Below are 16,108 nucleotides of genomic sequence, written 5' to 3'. Positions count from 1 at the left end.
CCCCCAGCCTCGCACCAGCCACTGGGCAGAGCTTGCGAAGGAGCAGCAGGCCGGGCAGGGGAGGCAAAAGGCTGGGCAAGGTCTCGCCCTCGCGGGCCACTCAGTAGAGGGTGTGGCCAGCTTTCCTTTTATATGGCGGTGGCCATCTTTATTTTGCCCATGGTTGTGTTGTTGGAGGGCTTATTTTTTGCGTTAGGCCGACGTTGAGGCCCGGTTTGAAGAAAGGTGGAGTGACTCCTCCCCAGTTTGTGGGAGTGAGTCGTTTGTTGGGCTTTTTGTGGGGCCCGTTTATTGTTTTTGGGGATTCATGTGGGAAGGGCTTTTCATTTTTGTGTAATAAAAAATTATCTTTATTCATGCAGTCTCCATGGTTGTTCTTCTTAGTGTTTGTTGGCTTCGCCGGCTGAGGGCTTGCGGAGCGGCTGCATTCATCTTCCCTCATGGCCCCTGGCCATTCCCTGACAGGGGGCTTAGAAGTACCGTGTAATAAGGTGGTGTCGTGCGGCCCTTGGCCCTGGTCGCTCCCTCCTGGGAACGTACTCCTGCTCCTCCTCCTGCTCCTCCTCATGCTCCTCCTGCTCCTCCTCCTGAGGTGCTGGTCCAACGTCAGGTGGCTGTGCCTGAGTCCTGCGGATAGCCAGGTTGTGTAGCATGCAGCAAACCACCACAAATTGGGAGACCCGGTCCGGCGAATACTGGAGAGCTCCTCCGGAGCGATCAAGGCAGCGGAACCGCTGCTTGAGGACCCCAATAGTTAGCTCGATGATGTTGCGGGTGGTTTGATGGCTCTCGTTGTAGGCCTCTTCAGCAGCGGTCCTGGGCGCGCGGAGCGGGGTCATGAGCCAGGTGCACAAAGGATAGCCTTTGTCCCCGAGTAGCCATCCTCTTGGGGGAGGCTGTGCCTGGAACATGTCATGCACAGTACTCTGCCGCAGGATAAAGGCATCGTGGCTGCTGCCTGGGAAGCTGGCATTGACTGCCATGATGCGCTGCTTGTGGTCACACACCAGCTGCACATTCAGAGAATGGTAGCCCTTCCTGTTGCGATACTGCTCGCCATGCTCCAGAGGGGCCCGCAAAGCCACATGCGTACAGTCAATGGCGCCCTGCACCAAGGGGAATTCCCCGAGTCTGGAAAATCCCAATGCGCGCTGATGCTGGCTCTCCAGGGCCATGGGGAAGGAGATGAATTGGCTTCTCCTTCTGAACAGTGCTTCGGTCACCTGGCGGATGCAGCGATGCGCGCCGTACTGGGAGATGTTTGCTATGTCCCCAGCAGCGTATTGGAAGGAGCCGGTGGCATAGAAGTTCAATGCCACCGTCACCTTCACTTCCACTGACAGAGACGTCCTGCACCTGAGCTTTGGCCGCAGATCTCGGCGAAGCAGGTGGCAGATCTCTGCAATCACCTCCTTTCGGAATCGGAGCCTTTTAACACATCACGCGGCACTCATGTTTAGGTAGGAGCACTGCTGGCGGTATAGCCTGACTGGGTAAGGCCTACGTGGCCGACGCCTGTAGCCCCCTCTGCCTCTAGCCAGGGCTGCCCCTCTCACAATGCGTCTGCGAGCCCTACGGACATGGAGCTGCAGCTCCGTGTTGGCACCCCATGCAACCCCCATCAAATCCTGGCAAACACTCAAATTTCCAAAAGGCCACTTGCAGCGCTCTGGCCTGAGTCCAAAAATACCTGAGCTCTTGCTGCTTGAAACCAGTTAGCTATCCTCCTTGTTGTGTCTCCAGAAATGCGTTGCACAAGAGTGTTTTCTGAAAAAAGGCTGGCCTTTATACTGGAGAGCACGTCCCCTTTAATTTGCGCCCCCCGGGGCCCGCGCTGGTTGTGTTGCGTTCCTTTTTCCAAACGCTCCGGCCGCCAGCCGCACAATGGGGTGGTCCGACTGAAGTTTGGAATCGGGGCGCACAAAGGGCGTTGCACAAGGATGTGACGTCATTTTCTGCGCGCGCATCCGGGCGGGCGCTAAACTTTGCGCCGGCGCTAACGGGCAACTTAATTTGGGGCGGGGCGCAAACTGCGCTGCGCACGGGCGCTACACGCATAGCGCCCGAAAATCACTTCTCTTAAGGCGCTAACTGCTGGCGCTATCAACTGAAAATCTAGCCCATGGTCTCTTGTATTCACTTATACTAATTTATTCAATGGCTTTAACATGGCAAGTTATTCCACATATCTATTACCGTTTGTGAATTCTGGCTGAATTTCCTACATACTGCTAATTTTAAATGAAGTTCTCTGTTTTTGAACTCTCCATTTATGAGAATAATAATATCAAACCTCTTCATAATGTTGAAAACCTTTTTGATAATTGTAGTCTTACATTTATAATAAGAGTGCTTTGGGACCCTGGTAGCTATTGAACAGTGAGATCTGATTCATTATTGATGCATTTACTTGAATTTTAATAAATGTGATTGTTGCCCTCATTTATATGGAGGCCGGGAGAAGTAGGGTGAAGAGTGGGTTTTCTTGAAAAAGCACTGATTTAGACACCAGGATTATGTCCTATGCGAGCTGATTTTAACTTATAGAGGTGGCTGAAAACGGGCGGTAGTGGCTCAGCTGCCCGTTATATAACCCGCCCAATTTTCCTTTCCACTGAATTCAATCAGGCAGCCACCAGTGAAAGTTAAAATCAGCCCGCATCACAATTTAATGGGCAGTGCCTTTGTTAGATAAATGGACTGCCAGTATTCAATACCAACTTGGCCAAATGTACTACAGTGAACCTCAAAGACTGTGAATATCTTTAGGGGAAATCCTACAGTATGTTGAAATTCTCCACTAACAATCCATTTTTATGTAAAAGGCAGAAAAGATATTGTCATAAATCATTATGTTCTGGTCCTTATATATAAAAAAAAATTATGACGTCTGATCGGGTAATGAAAAACATATCCCATGAGAGCCTTTTGTAAAAGTTAATCAGTCAGGGCAATCTCCTTCTCTGTAATTCAAAGGCACTCCACTGCCATGGCTTGAATTGCATGTTGTTCTATTTCTTGATCTATCGGGGGGGGGGGGGGGGGGGTGGCTGCTGGAGGAGATTACAGAGATAGGGAGGGGCGAGCCATGGAGGGATTTGAAAACAAGGGTGAGAATTTTAAAATCGAGGCGCTGCTCCCGTGTTGCCTACAATTTTTAGCAGCTTTTAACGCAAAAACAAAAAGTGGAAAAAGATGTGACATTTACTTTTGCCTTATGTTGCTGTTCAGTTTGTACAATGCTCTGTGCTTTATTGTCTCTTCTCTCCCTGATGCACTGAGTCTTGTTGGGGTACAGTGCCAGCCCTCTAGTACCTTACCTAACTGGCCAATCTTCATTTGTGAGCCCAGACAGAGAAAGTCAATAGACTATTTGACTGTAAAGGATATCACAGCCAGGCTCGATTCTGACTCCTCCACACGTGCATTTTCCAGTTGGGGGGTAATCAAACAACAACAACAACTTATATATTTATATAGCGCCTTTAACGTAGTAAAATGTCCCAAGGCGCTTCACTGGAGTGTTATAGAACAAAATTTGACATGAAACCACATAAGGTTAAATTAGTGCAGATGAGGTAGGTTTTAAGGAGCATCTTAAAGGAGGAAAGAGAGGTAGAGAGGTGGAGAGGTTTAGGCAGGGAATTCCAGAGCTTAGGGCCTAGGCAGCTGAAGGCACGGCCACCAATTGATAAAGCAATTATAATCAGGGATGCTCAAGACGCCAGAATTAGAGGAGCGCAGATATCTTGGGGGGAGGGGGGTGGCTGCTGGAGGAGATTACAGAGATAGGGAGGGGCGAGCCATGGAGGGATTTGAAAACAAGGGTGAGAATTTTAAAATCGAGGCGCTGCTTAACCGGGAGCCAATGTAGGTCAGTGAACACAGGGGTGATGGGTGAACAGGACTTGGTGTGAGTTAGGACACGGGCAGCCAATTAAACAGTTAATAGAAGTAGGAAAGCTGGTTGATTTCTTCCCCCCTCCCAACTTAGCCCAGGGGAATGGAAACCTATTATGGTACCTCAATCGCTACCTGGGCTGAGATCAGCTAACCTGAGAATCAAACTTGGAAGCTACCTGATCTGTACAGCTCAGTACTTCACCATTTACCCAGTGAGCCATCAGAGGGCTTACAATGCTTTCCTTAAAACATTTCCCCCCCCTTTTAGGAACCTGTTATTTGAATTCAGAAGTCTGCTGTCTAGTTTGACATTTGATGATTGCATGAAGCGCTTTGTGAAATTCATGAAGAGATATCTGAAATTGATTTCAATCATTTATTCACAGTCTTTTATACATTTGCTGAAATGATACTGCATTTTAGTTTAGTCAGTTAGCTTGAAAGGTAACCCACTCACTGAACTTACATATGATATTTATGCATCTTTCTATCTACAGATTGATGGCTAGTCAGTGGTATTACAAGGGAAGAAAGGAAGTAACGTACTCTTCCTATTTCCCCAAAACTCCATGAAATTTGCACAGGAATGTAGCATGCTCTTCACTCACTGCATATTTGCATAAAATCTGATTTAAGGATTTAAAAAAAAGTTTCTTACACTGTCAGTGCAACTAAATGTATTTCAATAAAAGTGAATTAATATACCAAAGTGTCTTTCTATTATAGTATCTTCAGAAAGACAAGAATCTCACTTACCAGTCCCTGTACTTTCCTGCTGCCTTTTCCTTATGAAATATACAACTCCAGCACAGATTACGCACGTTCCAAACAGAGCGACACCAATGGTCATGCCTATGGGGGGAAATAAAATGCAGACTCAATGTAAAGAAAAGTGGCAGAGAATGAAGTGCCTCTCAGTCATTTAGGGGCAGGGTTTATTACTAAATTTGAAACTCCAGCAATGCTTTTCTAGCAACCAGTGTTAATCTGAAGTCAGTTTCAAGTTTCAGGAGTTCCCACTAAACAACATCCAAGGAACTAAGTAGGTTTAAGTGGGGCAGTTATTAATAGCATCCCAGCAGCAAAATGGAAATAATGTGCAAAGTAGTTTAAGAGGAAATGTTTGCTCATATTTAAAGAGAGCAAAGGCTTTTTTTTTCATTTTCTGTAAAAATATAAATGCCCAGTTATTATTATATATATTTATTGTACCCATGAGAAGCTGGGGTTGTTCTCCTTGGAGCAGAGATGGTTGAGGGGAGATTTGATAGAGGTGTTCAAAATCATGAGGGGTCTAGACAGAATAGATAGAGAGAAACTGTTCCCATTGGTGGAAGGGTCCAGAACCAGAGGACACAGATTTAAGGTGATTGGCAAAAGAACCAAAGGCGATATAAGGAAAAGCTTTTTTACGCAGCGAGTGGTTAGGATCTGGAATGCACTGCCTGAGAGGGCGGTGGAGGCAGATTCAATTGTGGCTTTCAAAAGGGAATTGGATAAGTACCTGAAGGAAAACAATTTGCAGGGCTATGGGGACAGGGCGGGGGAGTGGGACTAGCTGAAGGGCTCTTGCAGAGAGCCGGCACGGGCTCGACGGGCTGAATGGCCTCCTTCTGTTCTGAAACCATTCTTTGATTCTATGAAATGTTAAAACAAACAAAAATAATTATATTTAAATTATATCTGTTTAGCAATACCTACAAGTGCCCAAGAATACAACCATGAACTCCAAAGGCATATTTTATCTTGGGCTTACATGAATCTGTTTTGGCATGAGGCAAAGCACAGAGTGAGGCCATTTCTAGCGGTTTGGAAGCCACATTAATGCTGTGATTATCCATTACAGTATCGGAAAGCCCCTGTTACACTCACTCAGAATGGTGATTTTAGAATTTTAATTGCATCCTCTGCATAAACATTCTGCCCACTGCTGGTGTGGCTGACTAACTAAAAACTGTTCTGCTTCTGTTGTAAGAGGCTTAGACGGTACATAATGTTTTAATTGGAAACAATAATTGATTTAGGCTAGCTCAAGGCTGATGTCAGGAAACTCCTCTGCACACATAGAATGGTTAATACTTGCAATGGTTTTCCTGGGTAGGGTAGTGGAGACAAAACTCTGGATTCGCTGGAAGTGGTGCTGGTCAGATGGTGGGTTTCTAAGGAGGGAGGAGCTGGACTGACTGAATGGCCTTGCTCATCCATACTTATATTTGTGACTTTCACTTACTCTGTGGTGAACAGGGTACAGGATCTATCTATGATAATGAGCTCAGTGGTGCGTGCGAATCAGGACTTACAACACACAAATAATTGTTTTTATTCTTGGCTTCATTTGTGGAGAAAACAATCAATGGCACAAGACCTCTACTCGCCCCCCGCCACCCCCCCACCCCCCACCACCACTCCACTCCCCAGACATATCACACACTGGGGGGTAATTTTGACTTTGTGCGATAGTGTTAAAGGGCTGATAGCGAATCCACAGCCCATTGTACATTTCCCTTGATTTTTATTTCCAAATGTAAATAAAACTGGAAGAGAGGCAAAACGGGCTGCCGATTTGCTATCACCTCTTTTACACTATTGAAAAAAGTCAAAATTACCCTCCCTGAATAAATACAAACTTTGGAATTCAATTTGTCCACAACATTGAGGACTGAAAATTACTACAAAGGCAAAATACTGCGGATGCTGGAAATCTGAAATAAAAACAGAAAATGCTGGAAATACTCAGCAGGTCAGGCAGCATCTGTGGAGAGAGAAACAAGAGTTAACGTTTCAGGTCGATGACATTTCGTCAGTTCTGACGAAAGGCCATTGATCTGAAACGTTAACTGTTTCTCTCTTCTCAGATGCTGCCTGAACATTACTATACTGATTAAAGCTGAGCAGTTGTGGGCAAATTGTAGGACTGATCTTAGCCAGGACAGAGCCCTTGGGTAAAATTCTGCGACACTGACTCAATTACAATAGTATGAATGGGACCAAGTCACTTTTTAAACTGCTGCTTTTTGTTAAACTGTTAGATAATCCTGAATTTTGCCTATGTGAATTTTGGGCTTGGTTGAATTATCCTAGGCCAGAAATTCAGCACATGGAATTATTAATTGGATCCATGTAAATGTTTATAATTTTTTTAGGCTCATGTCTATGTCCAATTATTTGTAGCCTGAATTTTAGGCAAAGTCACTTATTTTGAACTTTCAGGATTCTGCTGAATATCTATTGAGTTATTCAGCTATTGTCATTAACCCCTCCCCCCCACTGTCCCCACAAAAGATTATTAATTCGTTTACTTGATTTGAACAATCTTTGACCATCAGTACACTAGGGACAAAAAAAAGTTTATAGGAGAAAAATAGTCAATGGAAATTTGTTCAGATTTTTGAGGAAGATCTTAATAACGTATAAAAAACCGGATGGATTCTTTATCCATTTCATGTTGAGAGATACAAGCTTACACTAAAGCAGCAGGCAGATGATTGTGGACTTAAATGGTGACAGATTAAGAATGCCTCTGGTCACTCGTTGCAGCAACGCTGTAGGTGCTTGCATGAAGATTTTCTCCTGATCGTCACTTCTAGTCAAACCGTAAACTCATTCTGGTCCAATTTTGTTGGAAATCCCAAACAGACAACGTTTTCACAAATGCAGTTATGATATCGCTACACCTAGCTAACTGCAGCAATTGTTTCCCCCCTGGAGAGATGCAGCGGCAGTCCCATGCTCTTCTTCATGAACTTTTCAAAATTTGCACAGCATAATTGCACTGTTGAACTGCCTTCCTCACCAGTGAAATCAATTCTGCCGTGGGTCCCCCATTAACTATATTTTATGTATCTAAATCTTTATAGATACTTATCATTCATTACTAGCATAGGAAGTCCAAAGTGACGGTAAACAGATTTCCCCGAAATATGAAAAGAACTTCTTGGTACACTGATGATTATAGTTGGCTACATTATACAGTTAAGCATTGGGTTATGTATATAATTTAATATAATTGGATTTCTAGCTTATTCTTATCTTTTAACATTGTTGGAAAATTCTTCTGCAATATTTTAACTGATTGCCTCAGTAGAAAGCCAAGGAAAACTGAAGATAAATTGTCATAAAATCCTAAGAAAGTTCCACATAGAAGAGCAGTCTGGAGCAGAGCTGAAATCCAACTCCACATAGGATAAAACCTATAGTCAAACTTTGTTGTTACAAATTGTTGGGGCTAGAGGATTAGTTCTTCAGGCTACACCTTATTTGAGATCTTCCACTGCTTCTGACAGGATTAAGTAGTTTGTTATAATGAGAAACTGTTACATTTTGAAATTTATTTTAAACAATATAGTGCACATAGGTAAAGTTGTTTTATTTATATATCTATATAGATAAATATAGACAAACACTTAGGACATTAGAGAAGTCAAGGATGGGAAAAAGCCATCTCAGCAAATCTTGGCCTAGCATTGTAACTTTCAGAATAGCATCCAACTGCATTTTGAATTCTTGTATCTCTGTTATTCAGCCTGGTACATTATTTCAGGCATTTAACATCCTCTGAATCAAGAACTTCCTTCTGATCCAAATTTACTTCTTAGTTTATATTAATGGCCTCTTGTCTTATTATCCTGTCTTATTTGGAAGTAATATTCAGGAGTTACCTGAACTAAGTCATTTGGTATTTTGTATACTTCAATGAAGTCCGACCTTATCTGTCATCTCTCTAGAGTGCAGAGATTGAGCTTTTTAACCTTTCTCATTCCCCTTCCATTTAGACTCATTTATGTTGCTCTTCTCTGCACCTTCTTCAGAACGTGCAAAGCCCCTTTCTAGCTTGGTGACTTGTACCGACAGCCATTTCTCTTTGCAAACAATATAGTTTTAAGGCAATCCCACTTCTCAGTGAAACAAATGTCAATTAAGAATAAAATAGCAATTGCCAAGCAATACACAAAAAGCAAATGTCAAACATAAATCTACAGAGTGCAGGACTTGGGAATCATAACTAGAGCCTTTCAGTACATTTGCAGCTTACAAAGGGGAAATTTTGTCTTGTTTCTATAACAAATACTACAGTATTAAGTAATTGATATCATTATTTTAGACATTAATGGAAATAGTGACAGAAAGGAAAAAAATGAAAGACTGTTACATCAGGAATCCAGCACAAGGTTATCAAGTCATAAGAGAATATATATATACTAATATATATAATAATTAATCATATTGCCTGAATCACCGCTGTGCAGTTTTCCGCCCATTGAAATGAGCTCACTGACTGAAAATGAAAGGGTGAGAAATGTTTTCTCATAAGATAAAATTCTTAACACCCACCATCCCATTCATCTAAATTTAATTTATGAAATGTGTTTAAATTTAACGGGTAAATGGAGTTGAGGTACAGATCAGCCACGATCTAATTGAATGGTGGAACAGGCTTGAGGGGCTGAATGGCCGACTCCTGCTCCTATCTTCCTAAGTCCGTCTGCTTGTAGTTTATCTTTTCTTTGGGCAAGATTCTAAGTTTAAACGAAAATTATACATAACAGCAACTGTTATGGGGACGTTAACAGTATTTACCTTCTCTACAACAGTGAGGAGAATCCATTATACTGAAGAAAACGACCATTTCAGAATGTCATGTAACCAAACTCACTGTGGTGTCACTTTAAAATGTAAAAGACTTTGGGGGAAAAATTCAGTTGGTTTGCGCCTACCGTTAGTGCCTTAAGAGGGCGTTAATGGGGCGCAAAGCAACTAGCGCCCGGGCGCGGCAATGTTTGCGCTGCTCGTGAAATTAACTAGACATTTTGCGGCGGCGCTAAACACTACCACCATGATCTCCTGCGCCGGCAGATCGTGACGTCAGTCGAGTGCGCAACGCCCCAGTAGCGCCCCGGACCGGATATTGAGTGCCTTACCACCTGCTGCTAGTAATGACAGGTTGACGGTTGCAGTCAGAAAGGGACTGAGGGAGCGCTATTTAAAGGCAACCGCCTCCTGCCTTTTTTTGTTGGTGGCATTTCTGCACCACACATTCTGAGAGAGAGAGAGAGAGAGACTTCTGGAGAGATTCAACGTTATGTGAAGGAGTTTTGGATACTGAGCAGCACTTTGCAGGTTCATTTTGATTTGCCCTTCCTTGTATCGATTTAGAAGAGACTGTGGGGGCTGCACTCTGAGCTCTTTCCCTGGGTCTCTCCATTGTTCTTTCCAGCAAATTTGATGTACAAGTCTCTCCAGGCCAAGATTCAAGGCTGCAATGAGCAGGATGTGGATGGAGAGCAAAATCAACCATCCCCTTTAAGATAAAAACAGAAAATGCTGGAGAAACTCAGCAGGTCAAGTAGCATCTGTGAAGACAGAAACAGAGCTAACGTTTCAGGTCGATGACCTTTCATCAGAACTCCCCTTTAAGAACTGGCCGGTGCCAGTGTGTCTGTGTTCCATTGCTGACTGACATCACATGAGCTTCGCCAGCGCTCTGAGGTAGCGCCACGCTCCTCAGCCTTTGCGCCTTAAGACAGGTGTGAAGCGCTTGATTTAGCGCTCCAATCACCTCCAGGGGCGATAAAAGCCAAGTTTGCTGTCGGAGGCAATAATTAGAGCCAGGCGCTAAACTTTGCGCACAGCCGATAATGGCGCCCCAAAAGGGGCGATACTGAATTTTTCCCCCCTTTGCCTCTAATTTTCATGTGACTACTCATAAGAATAGAAATAGAAAATGGTTGTACTTTGGTTTTACACTTTGACAGCATGGTCTAGTAGGACAGATCATTAATAAAAAACTGTTGGTATTTTGTACATGCTGGTTAGGATAATACTCAAAATCTTAACCTATCTTTCTCTTTGAAATGCTGATCAATCTGCTGTGCATTTGCAGCATTTTGTGTTTTTACTTGTAGTTATTTAAGGCTACTTTTATATTTATGTTTTTGACATCATTGCCACATCCTGGTTATTGATCTGTTGCCAGATGTGCAGCATAAAAGAGCCAAATGTGCATTGATGTGATGTAGTGAGGAAATGGTCTCACACTAGTAATGATGCACAACATTTGTAGTAGGGAAGTAGCTGATGTGCAGCCTTGCCCCCAAAGATGTATTTTTAAAAGTAAAAGCAAACATTGACAACCTAGTGCACTATCATTAGCAATTTCATAGAATCGCACAGCACAGGAGGCCATTCAGCCCATCGTGCCTGTGAAAGAGCTATCCAATTAGTCCCGCTCCCTTGCACTTTCCCCATAGCCCTGCAAATGTTTCCTTTTCAACTATATATCCAATTTCCTTTTGAAAGTTACTATTGAATTTGCTTCCACCACCCTTTCAGGCGGTGCATTCCTGATCACAACAACACGCTGCGTAAAATAAATTCTCCTCAACTCCCCTCTGGTTCTTTTGCCAACTACATTAAAACTGTATCCTCTGGTTACTGATCCTCCTACTAGAGGAAACAGTTTCTCCTTCTTTACTCTATCAAAAACCTTCATAATTTTAAATACCTCCATTAGATCTCCCCTTCACCTTCTCTGCTCTAAGAAGAACAATCCCAGCTTCTCTAGTCTCTCCACGAAATTTAATGACGGAAAAGAGCTAGCAAGCTCATCAGCTCTTTCAGTCATTAAAAATCAGTGGGGTGGGCCTGCAGGAAGAAGGCCCAGGTTCACCTCAAATGATGTCTCCCATTCCTATATACATCCTGTGTCACTTAGATTGGCAGATACAACTGCTTTGTTCACATGTTCATTGCTAGGGGAACCTAGCTTCCTCCTGCTGTGTCAGCACTCGGAGAGGCTACAAAAGCTTAGCTGACCCACCATCCTTACCGAAACTAAAACCCCTCTAACAAGGAAAGACCCTGACCCTTTCAATCCTGAATACACAGTGGGATGATATGTAGAAAACTTTAAGATCCTCATTCTATCTATCTTAAAACCAACGTAATATAATCAATGTGCCATAAGCCAAAATTGCTGAACTGCTAAAAGTCTTTTAAAAAAAAAAACCTCTGCTGCTTAGAAGCTGCCGACAAGTGCTCCATACAGATGTAGAGTTCGGACTTGCCCAATTTCACAATGATTTTGAGCGGGCGGTGAAAATTTGGCTCACCGTTCACATCACTGCTCATCAAGAATTCCTAAATATGAAATTGATAGCAATGTAGCGCCATTGCAATTTGAAATACTAAAACAAAGTTACTACTGTTCCATGAACTGGAACAGAACCATGTGGAAGCTTTGCCATTCACCAAGTAAACAAAAAAATTAAGTATAGGGAATGTTTGCTGTGACTTCTGGCTGTCAAACAGGGTGCTTGATATTAAACCTGAGCCTATAAGTCATTAAACTATTATTTGACAATACAATAGCTTTCTTCACTGAAAATATTAACCCTACTCATAACTCTAATTTCTGACATTGAATGCAATATTATTTCCTCTACATTAGCACATGCATCACGCCCTTTTGAAGACCTGAATGTTTCTGGTATTATTAGTAAACTTTAAATGGATGCTATTTGTTTATATAATTGCTTGGAATAATCTGACGGACGAAATAGTAAAGCTGTTGAGCTTAGAGGCACTAGAACACCCAAAGGACAGGCTTTGGTGGTTCAAGTGGCCTTCATCCATCATTAACGTCTTACGTTCATATTATGCGGTAAACCCTGCGTTGGTCTAAGCAGACTTCGTTATATTTTCACCTGGAATCTACATGGAAATGTACCCATTAAACTTTAAAATTCTCTTCCTTATTCTGTCGGATTGCATTGATAGTTTTCAAATACATCGTGCTGTAGAACAGCAACTTTGTCATTGACCTTTACACTGAATCGGTGGGTGTACAGCTTATGCAGCCAACAGCATAATAGTGTCGGGGAAACAATGAAACATACCGTTCAATATCAGATATGAGTCAACTGACTTACATATAAACATAGGAACAGGAGTATGCTATTCAGATCCTTAATCCTAGCCCACCATTCAATTTGATCATGGCTGACCTGTACCTCAACTCAAATTACCTGTCATTGATAACCTTAACTAATAAAAATCTGCCGATCACAGTCTTGAAAAATTCAATTGACCCAGCATCCACAGCCTTTTGGGGAGAGAATTGCAGATTTCCACTACCCTTTGTGCAAAAAGGTGCTTCCTGATTTCACTCCTGAATGACCTAGATCTAATTTTAAGATTGTGCCCCCTTCTTGATTCCCCCAGCAGAGGAAATAGCTTCTCTGCATCTACCCTATCGAATCCTTTATATCATTTTAAACACCTCAATTAAATCATCCCCCGACCTTCTAAACTCGAATACAAGCTAAGCTTGTACAACCTGTCTTTGTAACCTAACCCTTTAAGCCCTGATATCATTGTGGTGAACTTGGTTCAGAAGCATTCAAAGCGTGGCCCTGATCAGATTGAATAAACAATGCTACAAACTTACCAATAAGTGTCCAGTTTTGCTTCTTCTCAGTATTTCTTTTTGATTCATTTTTGCCCCTTATTTCTGTTTCTAAAATAGGATACAGAATTCTGTTATGAGGAATACCCAGGAAAAACAAAGCTTCCATTTTGATTTCTTTCCAAACACCTGGAGAACTTACCAAAGACTGACAACATTTTTTTTACTGTCACCTCTGTCCCAGCAGTATCTACCAATGTCACTGTATAACATCCTGTATCGTTCAGTTGAACGTTTGACAATAAGAATGAGCCATTTTTAAAAGCTTCCACTCGACTCTTGTAACCTTGAAAGACATTGAAATCCTGTTCGCCCAAAGGAAGCGATACGATACTGGTTTGACTTGCCCCACAGTTGTACTTCCATTCCACTGACCGATTCAAACCAAATGTACAGTTTGCAGAAAATAACACACTTTCTCCAATGGTGGCATTGATTTGTTCTACTATTTCACTATGCTGCGACAGAGCCACAATCTGATCTGCAGAAAGAAACAAAAAACACAATGGCACTAGCTGTAGCTAAATTCGGAAATTGTCTATGTTGCATTGAATCATTATGGCTAAAAGGTTGTTCAGTCATAATAGATTACAACAGTGGTAGATGAAGTAATACAATCCAAGAATGCTACATTTTGCCTCAAGCAGCAATAAGTACAATAGAACTTGGATTCATATCGTATAGTGGGTTGAAGCTTGCTAACTGACATTGTGACTGTACACGGTAAGGAACGATGATAACATAACTCCAATAAGATAGAATCATAGAATCATACAGCACAGAAGAAGGTCATTTGACCCATCTTGTCCACGCCAGCTCTTTGAAAGAGCCATCCAATCAGTCCCACTCCCCTGCTCTTTCCCCATAGCCCTGCAAATATTTCCTTTTCAACTATAGGTCCAATTCCCTTTTGTAAGTTACTACTTAATCTGCTTCCACCATCCTTTCAGGCAATGAATTCCAGATCCTAACAACTGGCTGCATAAAAAAAACTCTCCTCACCTCCCCTCTGGTTCTTTTGCCAATTATCTCGAATCTGTGTCCTCTGGTTACCGACCCTCCTGCCAGTGGAAACAGTTTCTCCTCATTTACTCTATCAAGACTCTTCATGGTTTTGAACACTCTATCAAATCTCCCCTTAACATTCTCTCCTCCACGGAAAACAATCCCAACTTTTGAGAAACAAAATGATCACTCACCTTTAAAAAACAAGAGACATAACTTGAACATTACCACTTTAACTACACAAGTCATGCTGATGTGATCGCAGTGGTGCACTGAAACAGTAAAACTAAGGTGGTGATTTCAGCAAAGCTGACGCGTGCATGTGTGGTTAGACAAGTTTTATGTCAATGAAAGCTGTCTCACCCACACATTAACATATTGAAATGAGTTTCTTGCCATTCGTGCTCTTCTACAAGCGGAAGTGTATATAAAGATCACCACGCACTTTATAATGAGCACGAGTTCTGAAATGAAATAAAGAATCTTTTTTATGTAACATTTAAATTGGGCTAGAACCCACAGCACCACACTGGTTTCTGGGGCAACCAGTACATTGGTGGAAAATGTCTGAAATCCAAAAAGGCCAAAGGGTATTGTTTTTTTTTCAACTGGATAAGATCCTTATTGTGACAGCAATGTACATTTGGTGGAATGTGTCACATTCAAATTTAGTTAGATCAGAGCTATTGCCGTCTCAGTGGAGAAATGAGCATTCCACATATTGGGACCTACTGCAGGATAACACATCGGAATCATTTGGAGTGGACTTTCCCGATCACAATCCCTTTAGTTGGTTGCGCACACCCCACAGCTTATTTACTGTAATAGAATCGATCAAATGCCCTAGAATATTTGATTTACGGGTGAATTTCAATCTTGCCCCACTGTCCTGACATTGAACTAGAATTCCTGAATTTTAGAATGGCTTCTAACTCAACGACTGTAGGCCCTAAAACTTCTTTATGAAGTTATACAAGTCAGTGATGAAGCAAGGCTGAAATGCTTAAATTGTCTTTTCATACTTCTTAGATAGATTAGCACCTATTGTATTTATTATAATTAATGTAATTTCAAGGCTTAGACTGTTCAGTATCAAAATAAAATAATGTGTTAATCCTTCTGATTAAAAAGGACAAGTTAAGCACATACTGGCCCAAAATCTCAATTTGTATTTATGGAAACCATAACAATGCATTCATTTCTTTAGAAGCATGTAAATAATAATGAAAATATTAGATTAGTGAAATAGTCATGGTGAAATTAAACATCCTTGGCCTAGAAATTGGGTATAGCCCCGCCAGCTCGTTTGCGCCGAAAATTTTGCGCCCGCCGCGGAGCCAGTTGTGCCCGCCCCATATTCACTTTCAGTGCCCCAAAGCGGAACCGGGCGCTGTTCCAGGGTGTGGCCGCCCCGCTTGGGGCGCTGAAAGTGAATTTCAGCGCTCCTGGTCCCGCTGCGCCACCCGATGCGGTGCGGCAGGCTGCTGTACTGCAGGCCTCCCCCTTCTCTTAAGGGGGAGGTGCCTGCAACGGCCGGAGCCCCGATTGCAAGTGCCGGCAAAAGAGCCCGGCACAACGGAGAAGTGCCGGGCTCCACGGAAACCAGCCGGCAATGCCGCGGGGTGGAGGAGGCCGGGGAAGGAGGTGCGGGCAGGCGGCCGCCGAAAAAGCGGCCGGCCGCACCTCCGCCTTAAAGCGCCCCGCTAAGGCTGCTGTAAGGACACGGTCTCCCGATGT

At 42.8% G+C, this 16,108-nt stretch overlaps 1 protein-coding gene across 4 annotated transcripts in view; it reads right to left on the bottom strand.

Moving 5' to 3' along the window:
* LOC147107759 (uncharacterized) overlaps window positions 1-14,685 on the bottom strand; it is a 65,375-nt gene extending 50,690 nt beyond the window's left edge. For 3 of the 4 annotated variants that reach the window (XR_015080862.1, XM_086007040.1, XM_086007042.1), the window contains exons 1-4: window positions 14,566-14,685; window positions 13,509-13,847; window positions 13,349-13,417; window positions 4,660-4,755 (exon numbers count right to left, since the gene is read on the bottom strand). Coding sequence is in view for 3 of the 4 variants with exons in the window: in XM_086007040.1 (XP_085863166.1) it covers window positions 4,660-4,755; window positions 13,349-13,417; window positions 13,509-13,847; window positions 14,566-14,620 (559 nt within the window). In the remaining variant the exon portion in view is untranslated. The remainder of the gene's footprint in view (window positions 1-4,659; window positions 4,756-13,348; window positions 13,418-13,508; window positions 13,848-14,565) is intronic. The other variant, XM_086007041.1, reaches the window with a different exon arrangement.
* Between the last annotated feature and the right edge of the window lie 1,423 nt (window positions 14,686-16,108).

The sequence above is a fragment of the Somniosus microcephalus genome, chromosome 14, assembly GCF_052327205.1.
Source record: "Somniosus microcephalus isolate GS21.2 chromosome 14, FLI_Smic_1.0, whole genome shotgun sequence".
NCBI lineage: Eukaryota > Metazoa > Chordata > Chondrichthyes > Squaliformes > Somniosidae > Somniosus > Somniosus microcephalus.
The sequence above is the reverse complement of the archived record's forward strand: the minus strand, read 5'-3'. Positions and strand labels throughout refer to the sequence as shown.